Source organism: Amia ocellicauda, chromosome 10 (assembly GCF_036373705.1).
Source record: "Amia ocellicauda isolate fAmiCal2 chromosome 10, fAmiCal2.hap1, whole genome shotgun sequence".
NCBI classification, from domain to species: domain Eukaryota; kingdom Metazoa; phylum Chordata; class Actinopteri; order Amiiformes; family Amiidae; genus Amia; species Amia ocellicauda.
The window spans coordinates 22,596,798-22,615,784 of NC_089859.1; the positions used below are offsets into that span (position 1 = coordinate 22,596,798).

Genomic DNA, 18,987 nt, shown 5'->3' on the forward strand with positions numbered 1-18,987 from the left:
AGGGCTACTTGCATTGTCATCCAGCTGTGCGGAGACACGGCAGTGCTCGGGGTCGATGTCCGACTTCTGGATCAGCGGAGGGACCTGAGGGACGCGCACAGAGAGAGGGTGGTCAGGACCATATAGAGAACTTTTCCAATCTCACACTGTACGCCAAAAAAAAAAAATACAAATATCCATAAAAAATGACTCGCCTTAAAAATGGACTGCTTCAGATCCTGCCCCAGCCTCTCGGACATCTTCCCCATGTTATCGGACATTTTGTTCATCCCCTCGGCCAGGCTGTCCGGGATGGCTTTGACCACGTTGGACACATTCCTCATGGAGCTGCGCAGGGGATTGACAAAGGTGTCCATCTGGGACACAGAGTCAGAATTCAGAAGAATGCGACCGATGAGGACTACTGCTTAGGTTATTATTTTATATTTACTAAGTGATAAAATAACTGCTGTTATTTTACAACTGGATTAGCAAGAAAACATTAGAAAATTCTGGTTTCATATAAGGGCATCACCATGTACACAAACGTCTAATGTTTGTAATCCATGCACTTGTTTTTCACAAATAAATATGATTCAAAATAAATAATATAAACAAACAGGTTCATAAACAGAACTTTGAATCTACAAATAAAAGACTGCAAATAACTCAGAAAAAATGAGAAAAGATCCAAATGTAAAAAAATGCTGCTTTGCGGGTACAATAACTTCATATCAAATATTTTTAAAGGCAGCAATTGTTAATCTTCACTACTAAACTACTTAGGGGATACGAATATTTATTGTACTTCCCGATCAAATAAATTATATAATTCCCATCGAAACATAGTATTTCATCTGTAAAACAAATAATCTAGTCGGGAAATTTTGCTGTCTGGAAGCTCTGAAATGTCCGCGGGCCGGGTGCGGGTTTTCGGGGATATAAGTGCTAAGTAGCTATTTATAATACTGTCAGAGTCTGTTTGTTTTACAGTTTCACAACAACTTTTATCGACAACTTGTTTAGGTAGCTCTTCTCTCAGCCGAATTTGTTAAGCGAGCATCAATTTTAAGTTCCACCCAAGCAGCATCTGCACGCTGAGCCAAGTCACGTGACAATAAACACCATGAGGGAGTCAGTGATGGTTTTCATTTCATAGGTTTGTCCCCTATAGCCAAGGATATTAATGCGTACAACCTCAAAAAACTACTGGCCATTTATCGGCGTTCATTTCTGCCGATTGACGATAGCATCAAAAAACTGTTATCTGCCCAGATTAATCGGTTGACCTCTATTCAGCACAAGCTTTTAATTCAAGAGGGAAACACTCAAAGCCAACACATGCACCCTCCCAACGAGCACCTCCTGTATTTCTATTGCTGCTCTGAAACCATTACACTTTCACATGCCTTAACTGGCAGCTTTTATTGTACCATTTGAATTACAGGTGTCAATCATCCACAGAAAACATGTTGCAATATCTGAAGCGCTGCTCGACACCGAGAAAGCTGCTGAGCTATTTAACCAGCGCTGACTGTGCGTTCCTCAGACGGGTACGAGTGAAGTAGAAACTGACATCATTCCTAAATGCAGATCACTAAGATATTCACTGAAAGTATCTCATTTGTAACAGGTCGTTAGAACAGTCAGGCATATTGCTGTATGACACGCATGTCTTCAGGTTCACATGCGATGTTAACACCTTTGGGAGGTGGACAGCTGCTGGACACTTTGGTTTTTGTTTGGCACACAAGAGCAGAGGGGTGTCACTGCACTTCCAATGAGAGCTGTCTCTTTACTGTGTCTGTCCTATATCAGTCTATTCCATTAAACTATAAGGATGTTGAAAGCGATTGATCCTGCCTGGGCTGATAGAGCCCGAGTCTCAGACTGGGCAGCAGGGGGCGTTCTTACCTTGCGTGCAAAATCTCCCTTGCCTTTGTTGTAGGCTTTGTTCTCCAGGAAGTCATAGACGTAAGGAGCGAGAGTGGGGCAGGCCTTCATCATCTCAGGGTTCAACAACAACTAAACAGGAACAAACCACCCAATATAAAAAATATTTTAAATCATATAACTTCTTAAGATATAGTCTCTTTTCCACACAGTTTTATATTCTGTCTGCAGACTGAATGCAAATGGCTTTCAATCCCGAGTTCAAGAACAAGACCAGTTAACGGGCAAGGGATGGATTCCAACACACACACAAAGTGCTACAAATTTTCCAATTAAAAACAGACATGAAGACATTGGTTAGCAGAACGCTACAAATAAAATTAGTAAAATGTTCAAATATGGGCTGAACACCCGTCTCTCTAGGGTGGCAACACTGTTGAACAGGTATGATACACAACCTGGAGCGAAGGATTGCACAGAGTTGTTACCTGTAGGTAGGAATTCAGGTCCTTTTTCCTTTTTTCCAAGAATTCCCTGTCCATGTTATTGAACGTCTTTTTCCCAGGCAGCCTTAAAATGCTTGTGAGGTTTTCAAACTGGAGAAAAGAAGAACAATAATTTCCATTTGTGTCCTTAACTAGATGCAGGATGCAAAAGAAGATCAGTACACAGACATCAACAACAGATTATCACAAAAAAATGGAAGAGAGTTCTAAAGGTACCTGGTAAAACTGAAATAACGCTTCTATTTTCAGTCCGACACCAAGCTTCCTTGCTTTATGATTCACTCTGTCATAAATGCGACGGGACTGGAAACTATTCCTCATATTATGTTTGAGAGGCTTAAATCGAGACTTGAAACAGGCACACGGATGAGGACAGTATCGCCCACACTCCTTGCTGGTCTGATCAAAGCACCACAATCCAGGCCTGCGGTTGGTTACCTGCTCGGTGATGCGCATGTGGAAGTCGTGGAAGTCGCTGTAGCGCCGGTAGGTCTTCCAGGTGTCTTCGCTGCCGTCGGGGTTCTTGCGAAACACTGTGATGGCGTACAAGGCGTAGGTCTTCCCGTGGTCATTGCACACGCCTGCCATGGGACACGGGTGTAAAAAAGCATGAGCTATTGAGCGCAAAAACAGGGCCATAAACAGAGGACAGGGTGGAGACGAGACGTGAAGGAAGGAAGGAAGGAAGGAAGGAAGAATACAAAATGAAGAATGTGGCAGGAGAGACAAACACTGAGCTGGCAGTGATGGGCAGTGATTCAGAAAGAGTGACAGTGACTTGAGACCAGGTAACTTGGTCTTCAATGGGGGGATTGAATTAACTTTTACTATCAGAGTACAGCTCCCATGAACAATGAAAAAAGCACCCCCCTCTCCACCTAGCAGGGCAGCAACACAGAAAACCAGCATTTCAATATTTAAAGACCATATAAAAATGTGCAAGACTTAAAACAATGGTTCAGCTGAGTGCCAGCCAAAACAAATGAATATATTTTGCAAGTCAAACAATTTAAATCTGAATACACTTTTATCACAATTCACACACAAATAAGCAGGGGGTTCCCTTCATTAATTGTGACTCAGAATTTAAATCATGATCACCTAAAGGATTATTAGGAACACCATACTAATACTGTGTTTGACCCCCTTTCGCCTTCAGAACTGCCTTAATTCTACGTGGCATTGATTCAACAAGGTGCTGAAAGCATTCTTTAGAAATGTTGGCCCATATTGATAGGATAGCATCTTGCAGTTGATGGAGATTTGTGGGATGCACATCCAGGGCACGAAGCTCCCGTTCCACCACATCCCAAAGATGCTCTATTGGGTTGAGATCTGGTGACTGTGGGGGCCAGTTTAGTACAGTGAACTCATTGTCATGTTCAAGAAACCAATTTGAAATGATTGGACCTTTGTGACATGGTGCATTATCCTGCTGGAAGTAGCCATCAGAGGATGGGTACATGGTGGTCATAAAGGGATGGACATGGTCAGAAACAATGCTCAGGTAGGTCGTGGCATTTAAACGATGCCCAATTGGCACTAAGGGGCCTAAAGTGTGCCAAGAAAATATCCCCCACAACATTACACCACCACCACCAGCCTGCACAGTGGTAACAAGGCATGATGGATCCATGTTCTCATTCTGTTTACGCCAAACTTCTGACTCTACCATCTGAATGTCTCAACAGAAATCGAGACTCATCAGACCAGGCAACATTTTTCCAGTCTTCAACTGTCCAATTTTGGTGAGCTTGTGCAAATTGTAGCCTCTTTTTCCTATTTGTAGTGGAGATGAGTGGTACCCGGTGGAGTCTTCTGCTGTTGTAGCCCATCCGCCTCAAGGTTGTACGTGTTGTGGCTTCACAAATGCTTTGCTGCTTACCTCGGTTGTAACGAGTGGTTATTTCAGTCAAAGTTGCTCTTCTATCAGCTTGAATCAGTCGGCCCATTCTCCTCTGACCTCTAGCATCAACAAGGCATTTTCGCCCACAGGACTGCCGCATACTGGATGTTTTTCCCTTTTCACACCATTCTTTGTAAACCCTAGAAATGGTTGTGCGTGAAAATCCCAGTAACTGAGCAGATTGTGAAATACTCAGACCAGCCCGTCTTGCACCAACAACCATGCCACGCTCAAAATTGCTTAAATCACCTTTCTTTCCCATTCAGACATTCAGTTTGGAGTTCAGGAGATTGTCTTGACCAGGACCACACCCCTAAATGCATTGAAGCAACTGCCATGTGATTGGTTGGTTAGATAATTGCATTAATGAGAAATTGAACAGGTGTTCCTAATAATCCTTTAGGTGAGTGTATATATATTTTTAAATACTGTAAGTATACCATCAGAATTAATCCAAAATAAATTAAAATCTGTTTTATATGCATGTTTTAATTCACTTTAATGCTATTATTTGAGTATGGTGGCTGATTAAAGTCTACCATATTCACCTTCAATATACAAGGTCACTGTACATATTGAAAAGATTTAGTTAATGACATCAAATATATTCTTTATTAGTCATCATGGCATCGAACTAAAGAAGATACAATGCAGCCCGTGTGAGTGTCACGTGCATAAACCACTGTGCCTCTCAGATGTATGTAGTATTTAATACTTCATGAAAATAAGGGACATATTAAGGTCAGCCCATGGGTCAGAACATGCCTAAAAAGACTTTACAGCAACACCTACCAGTGTCAGAGATGTAAGCGTGAAACTGCAGGGATTCGTCTGAACTTGCATTGGAGAGGTCATCTAGGGACTGAGAAAACAAACGGCAAACAAGGAACCTATTAGTCCATCACAGACAAATTTATGGAGATTAGTTTTGTGTGAAGTAGAATTATGAATGGTTCAAAAAATCTAGACGCATTCTCCCCCAAAGTATATGTACAGAAAACATTTTGGGAAAGGGAAACCTGAACTGCTAACAAACGTGCAAAATGTGTTTGGATGTAAAAACCCTTTAAAAATATGATTGTTTATCTCCAAACACACAACGATAATTCTGGAACTCTAGGTTATCAGATCAAAGCGAACAAATAAATAAACAGATACTTAATACACATAAATACACAAATAAGAGCCCTGTGACCCTGGCGTTGACCTTTTGCCTATTCATAGCTTGTACCGTTTCGTGTTATTTGACTACACAAGGGAGCTGTATTATTCACGCGGGCTTCGCTCCAGGCGTGGATTCCAGCCAGAGTAAACGCACTTTAACACCTGCACAAGCAGACCCTGAGCAGCTCAAAAAAAAAGGAAGACAAATGTGAACAGTAACCTCAGAAATGAAAACTTAATCCCGAATGTTTCACTCGCTCCACCTGTGAACCAAACCGATCGACTGAAAGAATAATGCGGCATTCCAGCCCGACGCTAAAAAAAGAAAGTCAGACCGTAGCTCGCGTGTCTGTTTTAAACCACACTTTGTCGCCACAGAGGAGCTTTAAATGTTGAAAGAGCATTTCCATATTCGGTTCCGCATCAGATATATTTAATAAGGAAATGGGGAAAAAAAGGGAAGCCAAACTGACTCTAGTGACTTGATAAAGGTAGGTCATAATATTTAAGAGTTTTCTACACTTACCAAATTTATGCTTCCAGTTGGAGATCCATTAAAAGATTCTGTGAAGGGAAAAAAGATGGAAAAATCAAGAACAAAAAAAAGAAATATGGCGAACAAATATTATACTCCAGAAATAATGTCTTTAAAAAATGTAAGGAAAATTAAGAACCCATGGCAAACAACCAACATCTAAATCTACTAACCCTATGAATCCAAGTAAAACATGTCAGTAAAATCCTGTGTGCACCTGCAGCTCAGAAAGAGGGGTATCTGTGCCCTGGAGAGCAATTAATCTGGAAATGCAGTTCTATCATTTTAAAATGAACTGTCTAACATAACATTATCTGGAAAAAAAAAAAAGATAAAAGGTCAGCAAGTAGAGCGAGTAATGCTGTTAATTAAACCCTACAGACTGAAAACAATTCACACATGTAATTTTTAAGGTTACATTTTTTTTGGTATACAATAAATTTAAAGATGGTGAACTGAAGGCTTAATATTTGTGTTGTTTTTAGGACTGAACAGTAATAATTCTGCCTCTAATCTGATTCAACCTTTGCTATTTCTGTAATACGGCCAAAAAAGCCATATTTTTTGGTTACATTATTTTAAAATTCTGTCGGGTTTGTTTTTTGATTGTTTTATGATGCATCAATAGATTAGTGAAACATCATACAAAATATTCACCAAAGATATGAAATAAATATTCACAAAGCAATTCAATTCGAAGGGAAGCATTTTTGGGGGAAATAATAAGCAATTGAATGTCATCTACAGAGGGAAGAAACACACCGAGACCATTTCGATGGTGCAAAATGCAAAATACAATTTGTTTTAACTAGTACAAAAGAAAGCTCTCTTAAGTGTTCATCTGCACAAGCTAGAGAGCACCACAGCGCTATTACACAAACACGGGAAGAGACGTCCCTCCTCTCACCTCCGTCTCCATCGTCCGAGCCCTTGAAACTGGGCTCCTTCAGCATGTCCAGCTCCGCCAGCATCCTCACGTACAGGGGGTGCTGCCTGAAGGACGGGTAGAAGCGCTCGTCTCGCAACATCATGTCGTACACCTTCACAGAGACAGAGAACACAGGGCACACGTGCTCATCTACGGTCAAACCTGTGGACATGTGAGGCGTCCTGAGCTGAACAACCCCCGTACAGGAGTCCACTCTGAGGCGCTCGTTTCAGACGTGAAGCAATGTGTGTCGCACGATCACCGCTCCCGTTTTCAAGGGCTCTACCCGGCGCTATAAATCGACATACCTTCCTCTGAATATCGTCGAAGATTTCCGGCGTCGGATCCTCTTTGTTGAGCTTCTCGGCTAAACTCGCCACCAAATGCTCGTCCACCTGAACCCGCGGGGAAGCCTTCAATTGAATAATAGTCACAGTTAGCACTGCGAGGGCAATAATTCACACTGTGGAGGGACAGAGCAATGCAATTAAAACAACACAGATATGCTTCTTAATCGCCTTCGGCGGGGACGGTCCAGTCCGGCAGGCGCTATAAAGAGAGGGGGAGGGACTGTAGGAAGGGCCAATGTTGTCTCCTGTGTCGCGTTACAGGATGATGATTTCATCATTGTGGTTATTTATTGTCCTATCCGCTCAAATACGCCTTCCTACCGGCATCTGGGAGATGCTTTCATCAACCTACAACTCGGTATTTTATTTGCTGTCTCTACCACCTGCTGACTAAAGCTGTCCGACTGCCAGGGGGCAAGGAATGGTGAGGCGTCAATAAAACCGCTCTCGGTCTAAAACAGTATACCTTTTCTGATAAGTATTGCTCATAAACCCCGAGCGCCGCCGCCTTCAGCAAGCCCTTGGTCTGGTTGCTCTGCTTCTTGCCGTCCTTCTGCCAGCTCTGCAGGACCTCCAGCTGCTGCTGCGCTGTGACCCGGTACCCTTCCACCGTCAGCCAGAAGAACAGGTCGGCCTGCCCCCCGGTCTGCTGCATGTAATCTGGGGAAGAGACGCACAGTTATCAGGGAGGGTTTGGTATCCAGATGAGTGAGAAAGGTATGAGGTCCTTCGCACGCATTCAACTGGGTGGAAACTACTTGACGTACCAAATTTAGGAAGTAGTCATTTGACCAGGAAACATAATTATGCAAAGTTGCAAACGGATTTGGACGCATCAATGAACTGCTTTCTTACCCATGAAAAACTGCAGTGCGATGTTGTGCACTAAGATGTGCTCTAGAGGGATTATGCACAGCTTGCCGAAGTTGGCTGCGAGTTTGAGAGTGTCGACTTCCTGCAGGATAAAAAAAATAAAATAAAAAAAAACACGTTACTCTTCATAGGTTAGAGAGTTATTTTGAGTGTATATTTTATAACAATAAACTGTTCTTAGCGGATGTGGATCCACGTGCTTCAGCTGCCAATACACTTTAATTCAACTTTTGTAACATCTCGTTATAAATACTGACTTACCAACATTTAACTTCTATTATTTTACTTTCCTGTCCTACCTATTTATTTATTGTCTATTTAAGTATGATCTCACAGCACATTATTTTCATGAGCAGGAAATACTGATGGGCATGCTATTGTTTAACATAGATATTCACTGACTGATTACCTTTGTCTTAAACTCTGCAGCTCTTTCTGAATTGATTCTATTGGAAACAGATTGTCGTATATCTGCGGTATGAAGAAGGTGCGCTTCTATTGAATATGAGCCAAAATATCTCAGTAATGGACAGTAGGATAATTAAACTAGTTATCCATCAACAGGAACCACATTCACTGGGTCCTCTCCACCCATATCACCTGAATCATCACAAACAAGTTAAAACAAATCAAATATTTGGTATCAATCATATGCCATATCCACTGCTGGGTGACATCTCCACAACTCCTTCATGATCTTAAGTCTCCTTGCAAGTTGAGAGCTGGTGAGGAGAGGATTAGCATTGGACTCTCTTTAGTTGAGTTTTTACTTTGATTGGGAGAAGCCTCCCCACTTAAAACCAAACTCAGAGGAATCAGGGTAAAGAAATGAATGTCAGACACAAAATTAAATAAATATTTTCCATCTTACCTTTCCTGATTGCAGCCTCTGTATTCTCGTTTCACATACTTTCTTCACAAACAATAGACTATTGATCTGATTCTTAATCACATTAATATCTGAAAGATGCAAACAACACAGAGTTAGATCAGATACACAGATAATTTACTATGGATGATGAAAAACTATTTTATTACTGATTTTAATTAAACAGTCTCTGGTTGCCTAGTTATTTTTTAACACACCATTTCTATGAATGTATTTATTTGTAATTCGCGTCTTGCTAAAAGCAGGCTTTGTACCGTCTCCTGCCGTGTCTAAGGACCGGAGATACTGCAGCTCCTCCAGGGCTTTGTCTTTCACAGCTTCGAGCTCCGGCACCTTGTCCGTCAGCTTGAGGATGTTCATGAAGGCTTCGTAGTTGCAACTGGAATCGCGTATCTGTGCGACAAATAAAACGCCTTTTAATCTGCCGTTCATCAGACACCCAAGACAAGGAAACCCACAGCCAAAACAAATCACTGTATTCATAAAAATACCACAAATTATACCATGATAAAATGTAAAGCTGTCTACGCTCAAATAAACTAATACATAATGTTATTATATATACAGGTATACCTCGCTTTGCACAAGAGATATGTTCCTGAACAATTAATTCTAAACGGGATAATAAATACAATGAATTAATGGGGATAAGTTTCATAAGCACTGAGTCGAGCCCATCTATTCCTGTAATTACCCATTACGGTAATGATTTAAAAAACAAAGATGAACAAACACCACACCCTCATTAATAATTCAAAACCGCGAAGCATGGAGAGCTGTCGTCTGCCGCCTGCAGCCATTGTTTGTCACACAGGGTATTACAGCAGCGGTGTGTGTGCTCGTATATAGCAAGGACAAGCAGAAGAGCGGTGACTGATGACATACCATCCATATAACATACTGATTAATGTAGTCCGGATCGCTCAGCTGGTCGATCAAGGGAAGGAGGACCCCCCTGGCAAGTATCTCCTGGACACGAACACAGACATGTATTATTATAAAAGCAGAAGACATGAACACAGTCCTACAGTGCATCCGGAAAGTATTCACAGCGCTTCACTTTTTCCACATTTTGTTATGTTACAGCCTTATTCCAAAATTGATTAAATTAATTATTTTCCTCAAAATTCTACAAGCAATACCCCATAATGACAACGTGAAAGAAGTTTGTTTGAAATCTTTGTTTGAATACATTTATTAAAAATAAAAAACAAAAAAAGCACATGTACATAAGTATTCACAGCCTTTGCTGAATACTTTGTTGAAGCACCTTTGGCACCAATTACAGCCTCAAGTCTTTTTGAGTATGATGCTACAAGCGTGGCACACCTATTTTTGGGCAGTTTCTCCCATTCTTCTTTGCAGGACCTCTCAAGCTCCATCAGGTTGGATGGGGAGCGTCGGTGCACAGCCATTTTCAGATCTCTCCAGAGATGTTCAATCGGGTTCAAGTCTGGGCTCTGGCTGGGCCACTCAAGGACATTCACAGAGTTGTCCTGTAGCCACTCCTTTGTTATCTTGGCTGTGTGCTTAGGGTCGTTGTCCTGTTGGAAGATGAACCTTCGCCCCAGTCTGAGGTTCAGAGCGTTCTGGAGCAGGTTTTCATCAAGGATGTCTCTGTACATTGCTGCATTCATCTTTCCCTCGATCCTGACTAGTCTCCCAGTTCCTGCCGCTGAAAAACATCCCCACAGCATGATGCTGCCACCACCATGCTTCACTGTAGGGATGGTATTGGCCAGGTGATGAGCGGTGCCTGGTTTCCTCCAGAGACTCCAAAGAGTTCAATCTTTGTTTCATCAGACCAGAGGATTTTGTTTCTCATAGTCTGAGAGTCTTTCAGGTGCTTTTTGGCAAACTCCAGGTGGGCTGTCATGTGCCTTTTACTGAGGAGTGGCTTCCGTCTGGCCACTCTACCATACAGGCCTGATTGGTGAAGTGCTGCAGAGATGGTTGTTCTTCTGGAAGGTTCTCCTCTCTCCACAGAGACACGCTGGAGCTCTGTCAGAGTGACCATTGGGTTCTTGGCCACCTCCCCGACTAAGGCCCTTCTCCCCCGATCCCTCAGTTTGGCCGGGCGGCCAGCTCTAGGAAGAGTCCTGGTGGTTCCAAACTTCTTCCATTTACAGATGATGAAGGCCACTGTGCTCATCAGGACCTTCAATGCTGCAGAATTTTTTCTGTACCCTTTTTCCAGATCTGTGCCTCAATACAATCCTGTCTCGGAGGTCTACAGACAATTCCTTGGACTTCATGGCTGGGTTTATGCTCTGACATGCACTGTTAACTGTGGGACCTTATATAGACAGGTGTGTGTCTTTCCAAATCATGTCCAATCAACTGAATTTAGGACAGGTGGACTGTAATCAAGTTGTAGAAACATCTCAAGGATGATCAGTGCAAACAGGATACACCTGAGCTCAATATTGAGTGTCATGGCAAAGGCTGTGAATACTTATGTACATGTGCTTATTTTGTTTTTTATTTTTAATACATTTGCAAAGATTTCAAACAAACCTCTTTCACGTTGTCATTATGGGGTATTGTTTGTATAATTTTGAGAAAAATAATGAATTTAATCCATTTTGGAATAAGGCTATAACATAACAAAATGTGGAAAAAGTGAAGTGCTGTGAATACAGTGAGGGGAAAAAAGTATTTGATCCTCTGCTGATTTTGTACGTTTGCCCACTGACAAAGAAATGATCAGTCTATAATTTAAAAAAAAATCCAGAAAAACGCATTTCAAAAAAGTTATAAATTGATTTGCATGTTAATGAGGGAAATAAGTATTTGATCCCCTATCAATCAGCAAGATTTCTGGCTCCCAGGTGTCTTTTATACAGGTAACGAGCTGAGATTAGGAGCACTCTCTTAAAGGGAGTGCTCCTAATCTCAGCTCGTTACCTGTATAAAAGACACCTGTCCACAGAATCAATCAATCAATCAGATTCCAAACTCTACACCATGGCCAAGACCAAAGAGCTGTCCAAGGATGTCAGGGACAAGATTGTAGACCTACACAAGGCTGGAATGGGCTACAAGACCATCGCCAAGCAGCTTGGTGAGAAGGTGACAACAGTTGGTGCGATTATTCGCAAATGGAAGAAACACAAAATAACTGTCAGTCTCCCTCGGTCTGGGGCTCCATGCAAGATCTCACCTCGTGGAGTTTCAATGATCATGAGAACGGTGAGGAATCAGCCCAGAACTACACGGGAGGATCTTGTTAATGATCTCAAGGCAGCTGGGACCATAGTCACCAAGAAAACAATTGGTAACACACTACACCGTGAAGGACTGAAATCCTGCAGCGCCCGCAAGGTCCCCCTGCTCAAGAAAGCACATGTACAGGCCCGTCTGAAGTTTGCCAATGAACATCTGAATGATTCAGAGGAGGACTGGGTGAAAGTGTTGTGGTCAGATGATGCCAAAGAGCTCGATTTTGGTCTCAACTCAACTCGCCGTGTTCGGAGGAGGAGGAATGACCCCAAGAACACCATCCCCACCGTCAAACATGGAGGTGGAAACATTATGCTTTGGGGGTGTTTTTCTGCTAAGGGGACAGGACAACTGCACCGCATCAAAGGGACGATGGACGGGGCCATGTACCGTCAAATCTTGGGTGAGAACCTCCTTCCCTCAGCCAGGGCATTGAAAATGGGTCGTGGATGGATATTCCAGCATGACAATGACCCAAAACACACAGCCAAGGCAACAAAGGAGTGGCTCAAGAAGAAGCACATTAAGGTCTTGGAGTGGCCTAGCCAGTCTCCAGACCTTAATCCCACAGAAAATCTGTGGAGGGAGCTGAAGGTTCGAGTTGCCAAACGTCAGCCTCGAAACCTTAATGACTTGGAGAGGATCTGCAAAGAGGAGTGGGACAAAATCCCTCCTGAGATGTGTGCAAACCTGGTGGCCAACTACAAGAAACGTCTGACCTCTGTGATTGCCAACAAGGGTTTTGCCACCAAGTACTAAGTCGAAGGGGTCAAATACTTATTTCCATCATTAACATGCAAATCAATTTATAATTTTTTTTAAATGCGTTTTTCTGGATTTTTTTGTTGTCATTCTGTCTCTCACTGTTAAAATACACCTACCATTAAAATTATAGACTGATCATCTCTTTGTCAGTGGGCAAACGTACAAAATCAGCAGGGGATAAAATACTTTTTTCCCTCACTGTACTTTCCGGATACACTGTATAACGCTTAGCTTCGCAATAGAATTGCTTCAATAGACAGAGACAACCCACAGGTGTGCTTTGAGCATGAGATGTATATATAAATACATACATTTTAAATTCCATTCAAGCCTGCAGTGCCGTCTATTAGACTGCTAATTGCTGTTATTATTTTACACTGAGTGCCGGGTTACTGCTTTCTAAGGTTGGGAAGATTATTATTAAACATTTTTTTACATACAGCTGGGTATGTACTGGAGAAATCTAGGTACGATTCCTTGCTCAAGAGTACAACAGCAGTGTCCCCCACCTGGGATTGAACCCACGACTCTCAGGAGCCCAGAGCCCTGACCACGACTCCACACTGCTGCGCGATTAATACAATAGCATTTCAAATGTATATTCCAAATATATCTTAACCAGTCTTCTGCCCTTTTAACACACAACCTCACCCCACCCCTCATTCACACAAATACTGCTTAATCTCTGTAATGCTCACCCTGACAAAGTATCTCATGTTTTTGTTATGGAAGTCTCCAGGAGGTAGTAAGAGGTACAGCAGAACTTCACACAGGTCTCGCAAAAACCCTGGGAAGACAGACGGAAGGAAGGAAGGATCAGGAACAAAGCGGGGCTGGGATGTGCACTGTTCATAGAAACCAAACATACTTTCAACTTAAAAAGTTAGTGTGGTAATAAACACTTGGCCTTGTGTATCAAACCCAAAATATATTTGCAGTGAATATAAAAGCACAGTCACATTGGTTTAAAAACATCTTATTGTTCTTTGGTGGACAAGAAGTATTTTGTCGTCTTTTGACAGGAAAAAACGTTTACTTCGGTAGAATAATGGCAATCATTTTGGGTATTCTCAAGTTAAAGTAATAGGATCTTTTCTGATAAAACCATAAAACCATAAAATACATATAAAACACTTCATGCTTCGCATGTTACAAACCTTCTTCGTCTTTCGGCGCTGTGCACACGAGGTCTCTACAGATCTTCCTCTCCATTTCTACTTCGGCTTCAAAGAAGGAGTCTATGAGCTCCTCGGGGGCATCTCCTGCAACAGGTTGTTAAATGCTTTTATGAGGAATATATAAATGCTTAAGGATTAAAACACGATAAGGGCATTTAGAATTCTCTCAGAGCCAATAAGGGGGGACAAAACCATTGCCATGAATCAAAACACGTTCCCTCGGCTCGTAATGTTGCCAGACCAGACCTGGAATCTTCACTGTTCTTCTCCTGAAAGGTTTTAAACTTTTTAATCTCATGCAAATCACTCGTAACAAAACAGCCTGCTATCATACACAGAGATGGATCCTCAAGGCTGCTGTCTGCCGGCCTTCTCACCGATTCACAAATACAATAAAACACCTGCACTTAAAACCAAGAACATGCCCCATAACAGAGAGAATGGGCAAAATAAGGCCATTTTGATCTGAAAGGTACACATACTGCTCAAATTGAGGGCAGCGCAGGTGAAACCCCATCATACCCTTACGTTGCTTGGGGTCCTCCTTCTCCGTCAGTCTCTCTTGAGCTTTTCTAAAAACCCGCAGGTGAGTCGCAAAATCGTCTACTAGTCTTGTTGTGAAGTACGGCTGCCAGTCCACTTCTTTCGATCTGCACAAGAAAAAGCACAGCCAATAGTATCTTATACGCAGAGAACACACACACACATACATATATACAGACAGGTGACCAATTAAAGGAAAAACCTGAATAAATGAGTGGAGGAACATAACGAATGCAGATGCCGCCAAACAGGTGTACTGCATGATACAATTAAGCAATGAATATCCTATCATGCTCTGTGGCATGTATACAAATGCTGAGCAGGCCCAGCTGACCTCAATTTTGGATCAAGATGGCAAGAGGAAAGGATCTAAGAGTCTTTGAAAGAGGGGTCATTATTGGGGCACCATAGGCACTGGTCTACGTGGAAAAAAATGATCTGGTCAGATGAGTCATCCTTCACCATATTCTCGACAAGTGTGCGAGTGCATGTGCGGAGACACCAAGAGAACGGTACAGGCCATCCACAGGGCACAAGGGTCACTGAATGGTGTGATGAGTATGAAAATGATGTGAATCATATGCTATGGCTTTCGCAGTCACCAGATCTCAACCCAATTGAACACCTATGGGAGATTGTGGACCGACGTGTTAGACAGCGCTCTCCACCACCATCATCAAAACCCCAAATGAGGGAAGATCTTTTGGAAGAATGGTGTTCATTCCTCCAGTAGAGTCCAGAGATTCGTAGAATCTGTGCCAAGAGCATTGAAACTGTTCTGGTGGCTCGTAGTGCCCAACACCTTACTGAGACACTTTATGTGGGGTTTTCCTTTAATTTGTCACCCGTCTGTACATACATACATACATGGAAAGATAGATACACACACACATACACTTAAATGTCTTATAGCAATACACACCTCGTAGAAAACTGGACAAGCGCATTCTGTACAGTTTGTCTGATCTCAAGGTGGAAAGATTCATCCTCACTGAGTGTATAATACCAGTATTGGATGTAGTCTCGAAGGGCAAACTGGATTACCTGCGGAATAAAATGGAGATAAATATATAAATAAAGTAAAACCCCATATCACATAATTAACAAAATTAATTTTTAAACAAGGTTAAACAAGGTCAGAACTGAAACGCAGATTTGTAATCACACTTTGGAGCAACAGACACTTGACATTACTGCGGTCTACTCCTTTCCCTCGAGAAACTGCATTTCAGAAACTCATACAACTTTACAATTAAATAAAAAACTGAATGAAATAGCTACACAAGAGCATGAGACAATATATAAAGGCATAGGAGTTCCTCTGTACTATATATCTATATATAAAATGTTTCAGAGAGAATAAGACAGAGAAGATCTACACAGAAGAACAAGTAAGTGACTGTTCTTTCCTTCCTTCAGATACAGCACCATGCATTCAACAACCCTCCCCAGGGCTCGCATAATGGTAAAGTATGGAGATGGGTACAAACAGTGCAGTGTACACCTCCACTATAGATTCAATGAGGACCATGAATACTGGGAAAAATTTGCAGAAAAGCCCTCAAATCTCACCCATAAATGTGCAGAATCTGTTACTTAAAACTGCTTTCTTACTGTAACATAAAGCTTAATATTTTATAGATTAATCTGTTGATTACATTATTCTCACGAAATGGTTTAATGAAAGCAGAAACAAACGCTTGTACAAATTAACTATAATTTACAGATTTCTGTGGAACGTGTAAGAAATACTAAACGTGTAGTAGCCTATGACATCACAACATTCACATCTTCCACTACATCCAGTCAGATAAAAGGTCTGGGTTTTCATATGCTGTGCCGGTGCAGGACAGAAAATATTTCAAAAATCTGAGTCACACCAGTTTTGCAAACTTAAAGAGACTGCTGAGTCAGTTCTTTTCCAAGGAGCTGTGGTTGCTATTGTCTACATATAAACAGAAGTGAAGAAGGTTTATTTATTTTCATATTCTCCACTATTACAGAAAACAGTACTTGAATAATAGTCATTGCTGTGTGCATTGGCATGTACTTGGAACTAATCTGATTTAAGCACAGATGGCAATGCCAAAGTAAGTACAGCAGTTAACTGAATCTATCTAACCGTCCAAAAGGGTTAATTTCAATTATTTATTTTAAAGTCGGTTGCCATTATCATATCCTACTAGCACAGCCAGACTTAATTATCTTGTGTGAGTGTAAAGCTTTTCGGGCCTACCTGCTGTAGTGGTTCGTCAATAATGTTGGAACCTGTCAGTCTTCGGTCAATCTTGATCAGCTTAGCTTCTTGTTTCATCTCCTCCAGTGTCTTTTCAAATAAAGTGACATTTCTCTGTTAATACCGAATTGAATGTAGCACAATAAACACAAACCGCCATTAATGAAGGCAATGTATCGCAGTCGATATTTTCAACTTGACAGTAACCACAGAACAGATAAATAAATGAGAAACCTCGCTGTCATGAGAGTTTTGGGATTTGTCAAGCATTTGAATGTAGCACAGGTGATCACATAACGATGACAAACCTGCAACCAACTCTGAGTCACATCGAGCTGGAAGGAAAGGAAAGAGTAAAGGAGTGAAAAGGTCTCGCATCGATATCTGGTGGAATCCAAGATGAAGCCGTCAATGTAGTGAGGAATAGGAGAAGAAGGAGAAGGAAGAGGAGGAGGAGAATTTTTGCTGGTGCCTACCTTAGGTATACCGGATTGTGGTGTAGGAAGAAAGGAGTGTTCACACTTTTCAAGGTATTTTTCCGAGTTTGTTTTTCCAAATAAAAGAGTAACTGCAAAACCTCTGCATAACACAAAAGAAAATGACTGTTACTGAAACACAGAAACACATGTAAATACACAACCAACACTTGCAAAATGGGAAGGATCACCAGAGTAAATATTTACAATAATCTCAAGAGTAATATTTCATTATAAAGCTAGATTATATTAATATTTCTAATTAAATGCTATAGTAGTTACCCTTATGAATAATAATTAAAAAAAAAAAGCATACTTTGTGTGATATTAGCAACTTCCCAACAGGCCACAACTAAAGTGAAATATATTTAAGCAGAATCATCAAAAAAAATTCTGGAATGCTGTAGCTATCTGGCTAGGAGATTAAGCCATTCAAATGATGTGAGAGGCAGCATTATCTACAAAACAGTACAGCACTGAACAGACACAATATGTTGATTCTGTTGGCTACTTCAATGTGTATAATGCATGAAAATCAAGATCGGTGCGACTGTAACAAGCAGAATAACTGGTCAGAGGGATGTCACACTTACCCACCAACAAAACAGAGGATATAAAATGCAAAATAAAATATGGCAAAAGGTCCAAACGTGATAAGAAAAAGCACAACACCAAGGCCTCCCCATCCCCATATGGAAGGACTGGCCTGAAAGAGACACAAAAACAGCAAGAATGAATCACAGCGGATCAAGAACAGGATGCAGAATGTGTCAATAAATAAATACATTCATAAAAACAAACACTTTACAAACATGTTGAGCCTACCCTTGTCAAAGCAGGTACAGGTAGCAACGTGCAGTAAGAAGGGGTAAATAAACTGCTTAAGCAAGAAATAAATAAAATTAAAGCATGTTCCTAAAGGTCACACTATCTCTGTCATTGTTCTCCTCCACCATTGAACATAGGCATGAAAATATTACAAGAGAAAAATGAACACCCCAATCCAAACCAGTAACACTGGATACAACATCCCAGTAACGAGCTCAAACCAGGACAAGTCTACCAAGAGGGAATCTTTAAAGCTGACATAGGAAATTACATTTTTAAACCCTGTTCTTACCTAAGTGAACACAGGACTTCTGAGTTACATATTGATAAATCAATGGATTTATATTAAGCTTAAATTTAAGTCCAATCCCTTAAGCTCTTAACCATAGCCTATTATTTTTTCCTGAGTTCAAACTCTTTCATTCTGTACTTAAATTTTCTATTAAAATACATTAAGGTAAGCAAACATATGAGGGAGGCTACGACAATTTCCTTCAAGGCGTTTGGGTTGTGTGTTCATCATGTGTTCATTGTCAAAATATTGAACTTTCTGAATTAATTGAGTTAACAGACAGGACAAGAAATTACTAAATTACTAAGGACTTACTGACCTTTCATAAATAAATATATAGTTGGAAATGGAACTTCTTGATACAACATATAAAAAGCTACATCACAAAACTGTGCAAAATTGAATTACAATTATAATTATAGAA

The 18,987-nt window shown here is 41.2% G+C and overlaps 1 protein-coding gene across 5 annotated transcripts in view; it reads right to left on the reverse strand.

The window, feature by feature from the left end:
* snx13 (sorting nexin 13) overlaps positions 1 to 18,987 on the reverse strand; it is a 34,281-nt gene that overhangs the window by 4,212 nt on the left and 11,082 nt on the right. For 4 of the 5 annotated variants that reach the window (XM_066715560.1, XM_066715559.1, XM_066715558.1 and 1 more), the window contains exons 2-22: positions 18,037 to 18,149; positions 17,444 to 17,546; positions 16,968 to 17,057; positions 15,654 to 15,775; positions 14,711 to 14,838; positions 14,168 to 14,272; positions 13,709 to 13,797; positions 9,909 to 9,992; positions 9,278 to 9,416; positions 9,006 to 9,094; positions 8,117 to 8,216; positions 7,728 to 7,921; positions 7,220 to 7,324; positions 6,891 to 7,023; positions 5,975 to 6,012; positions 5,077 to 5,146; positions 2,817 to 2,959; positions 2,361 to 2,468; positions 1,894 to 2,004; positions 195 to 356; positions 13 to 84 (exon numbers count right to left, since the gene is read on the reverse strand). In XM_066715560.1, the coding sequence (XP_066571657.1) occupies positions 13 to 84; positions 195 to 356; positions 1,894 to 2,004; positions 2,361 to 2,468; positions 2,817 to 2,959; positions 5,077 to 5,146; positions 5,975 to 6,012; positions 6,891 to 7,023; positions 7,220 to 7,324; positions 7,728 to 7,921; positions 8,117 to 8,216; positions 9,006 to 9,094; positions 9,278 to 9,416; positions 9,909 to 9,992; positions 13,709 to 13,797; positions 14,168 to 14,272; positions 14,711 to 14,838; positions 15,654 to 15,775; positions 16,968 to 17,057; positions 17,444 to 17,546; positions 18,037 to 18,149 (2,298 nt within the window). The remainder of the gene's footprint in view (positions 1 to 12; positions 85 to 194; positions 357 to 1,893; positions 2,005 to 2,360; positions 2,469 to 2,816; positions 2,960 to 5,076; positions 5,147 to 5,974; positions 6,013 to 6,890; positions 7,024 to 7,219; positions 7,325 to 7,727; positions 7,922 to 8,116; positions 8,217 to 9,005; positions 9,095 to 9,277; positions 9,417 to 9,908; positions 9,993 to 13,708; positions 13,798 to 14,167; positions 14,273 to 14,710; positions 14,839 to 15,653; positions 15,776 to 16,967; positions 17,058 to 17,443; positions 17,547 to 18,036; positions 18,150 to 18,987) is intronic. The other variant, XM_066715556.1, reaches the window with a different exon arrangement.